Genomic DNA, 8,224 nt, shown 5'->3' with positions numbered 1-8,224 from the left:
ATACGTTCACATCTGTTTTTGTTTTTTTTATCTTCAATAGCGGTAAAGACTGACTTCAAAGACACCACATTCAAGTCCTCCATCCCCCACTTAGTATGACGGCTGCTCTCTCTGGCTCCACAACAAACCCCCGCCCAGCCATCTAGAGGTGTGAATACCCAGCCAGCCTACAAGTAGAGGACGGTACAGCAGAAAGAGACTTGGGATTTGGGACCAGCAGCACAATCTTGGGTAGAGGATGTTCTAAATACTGTAATTGTAAATAGTGTGTACATTTTTATTTTTTTTTTTACTTTGTGTGTGGTTTGTGGTGTGTTCATTTATGACATTAGATCAGCTTTGGCTGCAAACTTGCCCCTTATCTTAAATATTTCACTTCTGTGTTTGGAAACATTGGATCAGCATTCTTGTTGCCTCTCCTGTATGTACCTTTTATGTAGGGAAGCTAATGATTCATCATGTATGACATTCCTGGGAGTGTGTAAACTTGTATTTTTATTAGCATAGCATTTTTGTATGTTTTCTATAGTTATGTTCTTGAAAATGTATAAATTTACCAATTCGGCCACTTTAGGTACATTTGGGCAAATCATGAGGGACACCTGGGTGACTTCATACTAAATGTCATGTAGCTTGCTCATTCTTGAAGTTATCAGTCTTGTGGACACCATCTAAATCACCTCCAGCTTCCTAGCTGAATGTGTGGGTTTTCTTTTTCATGTCACAGATGATGCAACAAAAATAAAAAACATATATTTTACCAGATCTATTGTGTTATAGTCTACTATATTCCTTTCAGGTTTCCATAAACTTCAAAGTGTTTCCTATCAAATGGTACCAAGAACATGCATACAGGCAGTTAGATTTGGGTATGTCATTTTAGGCAAAAATTGGAAAAAAAGGGGCTAATCCTTAAGAGGTTTTAAGAGGTATCTTTACTTTTACGCAAGTATGACACTTGGGTACTTTTTCCACCACTGACTATTGGGTTTCACCAAAATTATGTTTTAATGTTACAGAGGCATATCCACTATCTCTAGGAACAATATTTTAGATTTGTTGGGTCAATTGTGTCCTTCGCTATCAAATAAGCGTTGAAACACATTTTTATCCTGGGTCTGAGGATGTCTGCCTGTAGAAGTGGGAGATTACTTTATAGCCTATACTCTTACGTGACTGCGTCGTCTAGAAAGGACTACAATGGCAGCCCAAATGCGGAAAATGGGAGACCCTGAATAAAAGCAAGTTTTAGAAGCTTATTTGATAGTGAAGGACACATTAAATCCAATGAATCTTAAGTATTGTTCCTACAGATACTGGATATGCCCATGTAAGGTTAAAACAGTATTTTGGTGAAACCGAATATTTTAGATTTGGCTGATCAAAGATGCCAGGCTATGAAAGCTCCAGCAATGAGCCAGCTGTCAAAACAACGGCCGTGTTCGAGAGGATCAAACGCGCAATCTATCGAGGGTAAAGTGTGATTGACTGACAATTACAAATAAAGTGTGATTGACTGACAATTACAAATAATAATGAGTCGTTATTTATGATTTATGATGCAAGGTGATTTGTCGATAGTCAGTCGGCCTGCAGTCGTTTTGATGCTCTCGAACACGACCAATAGCTCTTTGCAGGACGACGTTAACTGGTATCTAGACTTTAAAACCCACCTCCCTGGTGAAATGCTGTGAAAAGAGTGGGCTTGTTTGAGTGGTAAACCTGAAGCAACCCACTGCAGAAGAAAGTTGAGTGAAGTCGAGGGAGGTGCATCTACTACAGCCAAAGGTCAGACACCGATGTGGTTTTCCAACAACAAGGCTCAGTTTAGGAAAGGTTTTATTTGTTAAGTCGAAATAGACATGTCTATAACACCCATATCACACACTCCCAAACGGTAAAATCAATTTGGGCGAGAGAGACTCAAATGATTGTAACATAAAGCTAGCTCGCTAAACAGTGCATTATTTTTGGCAATTTACAGCAAGGTTAGTTACGAAGAATAACAGCTGGTTCCACATGAATCGCGAAAATGTGCATCCCGTTTCAGTAACGTATTTGGTCCCATTCGCCTGGGTAAAACTGCATGACTTTTGATCACATGGTTGTTGTAAAGTCCATGTAGTCGCATGTTGGACAACTTTTATCCCCATTGTGAAACACTTTGAAAGGCGGCGATCCACTCGAACGCTCAGTGTTTCCCAGAGGAAGTGGCGTCTCGGAATTCGCACGTGGAGTGCGCGCAAATCACCTCTTTATGATAATGAGCATTTGATTGGTCCAAATCGAAAACATGGTAAATATATATACCATCTTATTGGTTGAGTTCTCCAGTTCTCTTGTAAACACAGCGCAAAACCTCCAGACAAGAGATCCTTGGGCGTCTCGTACTATGAGAAAGTAGTTCGTGTATACATATCCTTATATCAGATAAATTACACAATGTTTATTGTTTTAATATATATATTGTATGAATCATCATATTAAATATCTACATTTCAATTAATTATTGCCGGATATTAAAACAAATTCCAGTAAAATACCGAGTAGTCTTTCGGGGCGGAGGGATATAACCATCCTCCACTCGTCCAAAAATATTGGCGTTATAGAAAAGGTAGGGAAAGACCGTGCCAGAGCTCAAATCCGTTCCGTGATATCAACACAGTCCCTTGGATTTCTTACAAACTTCTTCGATTGCAGTTAACAGCTCTGCAAGTGTCCTTTCTTCAGTACTTCAAGAAAACTGTAATCTTCCAAGTGCAGAAATCAAGATACAGGATTCTCTTTGTACGCGGCGTTTATAATCTGGAAAAGATAGAGGCGGCATTGTATTTGAGTCACGGCGACGGGCGGGTGGGGTTGGCACACTGGAGTTATTAGCTAGCGTTAGCCTTTTCAATCATATTTCTATAGGATTGGATCGGGATCTACCTTTTCAGATAAACAAGGATTTCGTCTGTCTTCCGTTTGAATATGTTGCTGTCAAAGTTTGGCTCATTCTCACACATTTGCAACCCCTCGAGCATGGACCCGGTGAAAATACAGCTCCAGCCAGGTATGATTCGAACCCGCTGTCATTCTTCGTACATTGCCAGAAATACTGTTGCACTGTTTAGTGAAGTAGCTTTATATTGCAATCATTAATGCGTCCAATAGTTAGTAAAATACAATTATTTAATTAACTCTAAAATCCTGTGCGTTGAATTATTGAAATGGCTTCGTGCGGTGGATATGCACGCCAACGGTGATTTATTAACAAACATAGCTAATATTAGTTAGTAACTTGTCTGGAAAGTCTAGTCAACGGCTGCGACTCGAGTGGCTATCGTTTATTCTTATCTGCTCTCAATTTGATGTTTCTTCAGTTAAAGTGGAAAAGGAACCGTTCGAAAAGGTTTACAAGGTGGGATCCGTGCTCGGCAGCGGTGGCTTCGGCACAGTCTATGCCGGTAGTCGGCTCTCCGATGACGCACCGGTAAGAATAGGAATGCTTTGATCTCGGCACATGGCGCCATCAAGGCATCTATCTCATGGTTATTGACTAATTTAGTTGTTGCTACAATGTATGTCTTCACGTCTGGCTACAATGTATCTAATATGTATTTTTAACCCCGAAATTAGGTCGCAGTTAAACACGTGCAGAAGGAGCGGGTGACCGAATGGGGTACTATTGTAAGTATCACCACTCCGGTTTGTTTTGGTTTTTCACCCATGCTAGTTGTCGTTGTTTGATATTTGAATCGATTCTAGGTCACTCAACTAATTTGTGATTCATATTTTCTTACAGAATGGTGTGATCGTGCCTTTGGAGATTATTTTATTGAAGAAAGTCAGTTCGTCGTTTCGAGGGGTTATACAACTCCTGGATTGGTATGAGCGACCAGACGGCTGGTTGATTGTCATGGAACGACCGGAGCTGGTTAAGGATCTTTTCGATTTCATAACTGAGAAGGGCGCTTTGGACGAGGAGACTGCGAAGGGATTTTTCCGTCAGGTTTTGGAGTCTGTCCGCCACTGCTACAGCAGCGGAGTAGTTCACAGAGATATCAAAGATGAAAATCTGCTTGTAGACCTACGCACTGGGGACCTCACGCTTATTGACTTTGGTTCAGGGGCGATTCTCAAGGACACAGTCTATACTGACTTTGACGGTACGCACCCTACCCTTCCTCGGTGCTTTGGCCAGCAGTGGCCCCATTGTATTTTATGGTTTTGTTTTTGAAGGTGCATGATAGTCTGCACTGACCCTTGACTTGCTTTCAGCTATATTTGTTTGACTCCAGCTATTTTTGACTTTTAGGTTTACCCTTATTAGATTTGAAGTCTTTTTGGCTTTAGTATAGATAGCTACTATTATTAGATCATCAGCTGGTCATTTCTCCCCCCCCTGTATTGGCGGGTGTGTCCACACAACGCTGTGACGCAGTGGTTTGTTTTTGGTACCTCATGAAGTGTTTTCCTCAGGTGGTAACGTTATCAGCCATGTTCATTTTGTTGTCCTTATGTAGTTATTTATTACATTATCTCATATTAGTCAATAATATAACACACTAGTGTAGTAAAATAGGTTATTGTTATATGTTGATCATTGCCTGTTATGTTACAAGAAACGCACATTTCAAAGCCTAGGTAATGGCTATTGGGTCAGCTGCCACGTAACATCTGTTTGTTGTGAAACCTGAGCTTGGGCTGATTCATGTCACGTGATAGCTCGCATTGCACTCAAGTTTTTTTTTTTTTTTGGTATCCAAGTTACTCATGCTGAGTTGTGGAAAAGAAAAGGGCATTATAATGACAGTATAAGTCCTTGTTTGCATGGAATTACACTTGCCTTGTTCAGCCTTTATAGAGACATTATGACTTTAAAAAAAAAATGTATATCAATTTATGTCTTACAAAATCCTACAGTATTGCAATATAGTCCTGTTATTGTCACATGAAATGCCCCAAATAAACTGTTTGATGTTTATTATAGAAGTAAACATCACTATTATAGAAGTAAAACATCACTAATGAGCCTTTCCCCCCTTTTTCTCCACCAGGTACAAGAGTATATAGCCCGCCAGAGTGGATTCGCTTCCATAGATACCACGGGCGCTCGGCTACGATGTGGTCGCTAGGGGTGCTTCTGTATGACATGGTCTGTGGAGACATCCCCTTTGAGCAAGATGAGGAAATCCTCCAGGGGAGACTGTACTTCAGGAGGAGAGTGTCTAATGGTGTGTACTACCTCCAATATACAATCTACAATAATTCACAAATTTCTAATCTTAAAACATATTTCTAAACACTCATTTCTTTTTTATTTTCTTGTGTGTTCCTATACACCTCTATCTCCCTCTTGAGATTCTCCCACAAAATAAAATACTCATTCATGTTTTCCCCTTTCCTCTCCCTCCTTCCAGAGTGCCAGCAGCTGATCAAGTGGTGCCTGTCGTTACGGCCCTCAGATAGGCCTACTCTGGAACAGATCCTGGACCACCCTTGGATGCGCTTGGCTGGGGAAGTGTCGATATCCTCCAAGACGGAGGATGGGGACATCCGGCTGAGGACCATCAACACGGACATATCTAGCACAAGCTCCAGCAAGGAGAGCCTATGAAAGAGGGGATGAGAGGAAATAATGGACATGTTAACTGTACTTAAAGGGCTCTTATGCCCCACCATGGCTTGGGCAGGCAGAAAACATTTTTTTTTTGTATGGAATTATTATAATTTATTACAGTTTGTTCTTCCTTTTGATCTTTTATTTTTATACCTCATTAATTGTTTCCTAATGTGGGACATTTGCTGTTTGGGGCGGTCTTTACCAGTGACTATTTATTTTGTACTTTTATTATTTTCTAATTTGTTATAACGGTGGGTTTATGCATCTGGTTTAAAGCCCCCTATTCAGACCGACATGGCTGCTCTCATAGAGCTAGGAGAATACTTTATTTTTAAACATTTTGATTTGTAGTGCCTTTTTGAAAGCTGCTTCTCGGGGCTTTTGTCATAATTTTTGTTTCGTTATAACCCTTTCCGGCTGGTTTGTTTGTACGTATCCCACCCTGTCATGATGGAGATGAGTTGTCTTCTTCCATAACAGTGTGGTAAACTACACCACCCAGCATGCTTAGGGATCATAGGAGGGGGGGGGGGATGTGTTGACCATGGAATGCTTGAAACAACTCACTCACACTGCACCCCCTTACTAAGCTGCTCAATCATACTATAGCCTCAGTCATTTGTATTTCTCAAAATTGAATCCTTTCATTTCTGAATGTGTATTAAAACTACATATCTGTGTGTTTAGCCCCTTGGAAATGTATTTTATTTAAATGTATTGCCTTTCCCCCATCTCGTAGCTGGCACTATCACCTGCCCTGAACTGGTGTATCCATGGCTTAAGTGTGAAATGCACAATCAATGCAATATTCATGGGCTATTTTTCAATACAAATATTGTGCAGGTTTTTTTTTCTTCCTATGCTTTTAATTTCTTCAGAACATGTAGACGTTCCACACTCTTGAAGCTTATTTATTTATTGTCGATGTTTAAGAGTGAGAAATCCCAGAGTTTACATATCTTTACATGGCCTTTTGTTTTGCATTCCTGTAATTTTCTTTTACGCAATTTGTTTCGATTGTGGATGGATGCACTTAAGTTGTCTGAAGGGAATAAAACAAGGATTACATTTGGAAGAGCTATGAATGTTATTTAACTTAAAAAATATATATATTATAGTCCTTTCTGTGGTAATGTTGGGTTGAATAGGGCTATTCTAGTTAGTGACTAATGTGGCTTGCCTAGTGTTAGATATTCTCTTTCAGTTTAGCTGTATGACATGAATGATAGAGATCTGGATATATTTTTTTTATACAAACTTTTCAATTAAATATTTTTGTACATAAATCATGCTTGTCGTCATCTTGACCTACTGGTAAAACTTCCTCAGTCATTGAAACCCTATAAACCAAATAAGGGAGTTTGCATATATACAGTAATACTAGTGATCAAAATGGTTATTACAGCTCCTCTAAAGATGGCTCAATTTACACATTGAGTAAGCATTCCCACACACACTACAGGTAGACGGAATTCATTGCACACTAAGAGTTAAAGTATTGTTCATAAATTTGACCGCTTCAGTTAGACATGACAGAATCAATTAAAATAATGACTACCAAACATTTTCCTCAATTTCATCAGGCATGGACTTAAGGTGTCAAGCATTCCACAGGGATGCTGGCCCATGTTTGTATTTCTATTTATTAAGGATCCCCAGCAGCTACTCTCCTGAGGTTACATACAGTTCATAACACCTTACCCAACACATTCAGTGTGTTCCCTCAGGTCACCACTCCACCACCACATATTTACAATACAACGTCCATGTGCACGTCTGTGCCTGTGTGTGTCTTTTCTCAGTCCCCGCTGTTCCATAAGGTGTATTTTTATCTGTTTTTTAAATGTGATTCTACTGCTTACATCAGTTACCTGATGTGGAATAGAGTTCCATGTAGCCATGGCTCTATGAAGTACTGTGCACCTCCAATAGTCTGTTGACTCCAATGCTTCCCACAGTTGTGTAAAGGTGGCTGGATGTTCTTTGGGTGGTTGCCATTCTTGATACACACAGTTGTTGAGCGTGAAAAACCCAGCAGCGTTGCAGTTCTTGACACAAACTAGTACACAAAGCACCTCCTACTATACCCCGTTCGAAGGCACTTAAATCTTTTGTCTTGTCCATTCACCCTCTGAATGGCACACATACACAATCCATGTCTCAATTGTCTCAAGGCTTAACAATCCTTCTTTAACCTGTCTCCTCCCCTTCATCTACACTGATTGAAGTGGATTTAATAAGTGACATCAATAAGGGATCATAGCTTTCACCTGGATTCACCTGGTCAGTCATGGAAATATGTCATGGTGTTCGTAAAATATTTTGTATACTAAGTGTATGTGACGTGGTTGTATTAGCTGTACACAGAGGACTGGGTAGGAAAGTGACGCAGGAATGTGGCAGGAGCCAGAGACATGCATCATCACACTCGCAACACAACCCTGAACCTAGCTAAAGCTAATTGCTTTTCCATTTTATACTGCCTGCTTCATCTGCATGTCTGCCTGCCATACAATAACAATACCATAAGTCACTCCATTATTGGTGGAGCAGAGCAGTGGGCTGTGAGTAAGTGAGAGAGAGAAAAAGAGGTATGATGGTTGTAATCATCTATAA

At 40.1% G+C, this 8,224-nt stretch overlaps 1 protein-coding gene across 1 annotated transcript; it reads left to right on the top strand.

Moving 5' to 3' along the window:
- The first annotated feature begins 2,582 nt into the window (after positions 1-2,582).
- LOC110500290 (serine/threonine-protein kinase pim-3) lies at positions 2,583-6,894 on the top strand. The gene is made up of 6 exons (XM_021577589.2): positions 2,583-3,055; positions 3,366-3,475; positions 3,622-3,672; positions 3,788-4,151; positions 5,043-5,219; positions 5,406-6,894. The coding sequence occupies exons 1-6, from the start codon at positions 2,974-2,976 to the stop codon at positions 5,600-5,602; spliced, it is 981 nt and encodes a 326-aa protein (XP_021433264.1). The 5' UTR covers positions 2,583-2,973; the 3' UTR covers positions 5,603-6,894.
- The last annotated feature ends 1,330 nt before the right edge of the window (positions 6,895-8,224 follow it).

This window comes from Oncorhynchus mykiss, chromosome 21, assembly GCF_013265735.2.
Source record: "Oncorhynchus mykiss isolate Arlee chromosome 21, USDA_OmykA_1.1, whole genome shotgun sequence".
NCBI classification, from domain to species: Eukaryota; Metazoa; Chordata; class Actinopteri; order Salmoniformes; family Salmonidae; genus Oncorhynchus; species Oncorhynchus mykiss.
The sequence above is the reverse complement of the archived record's forward strand: the minus strand, read 5'-3'. Positions and strand labels throughout refer to the sequence as shown.

What these genes read in the sequence shown, in the direction of transcription:
- LOC110500290 (XM_021577589.2), top strand. Translation starts at nt 2,974, where the DNA reads ATGTTGCTGTCAAAGTTTGGCTCATTCTCACACATTTGCAACCCCTCG. An exon ending in AGTCTATACTGACTTTGACG is followed by an intron (nt 4,152 to 5,042) that starts GTACGCACCCTA and finishes TTTCTCCACCAG; the next exon opens with GTACAAGAGTATATAGCCCG. An exon ending in CAGGAGGAGAGTGTCTAATG is followed by an intron (nt 5,220 to 5,405) that starts GTGTGTACTACC and finishes CCCTCCTTCCAG; the next exon opens with AGTGCCAGCAGCTGATCAAG.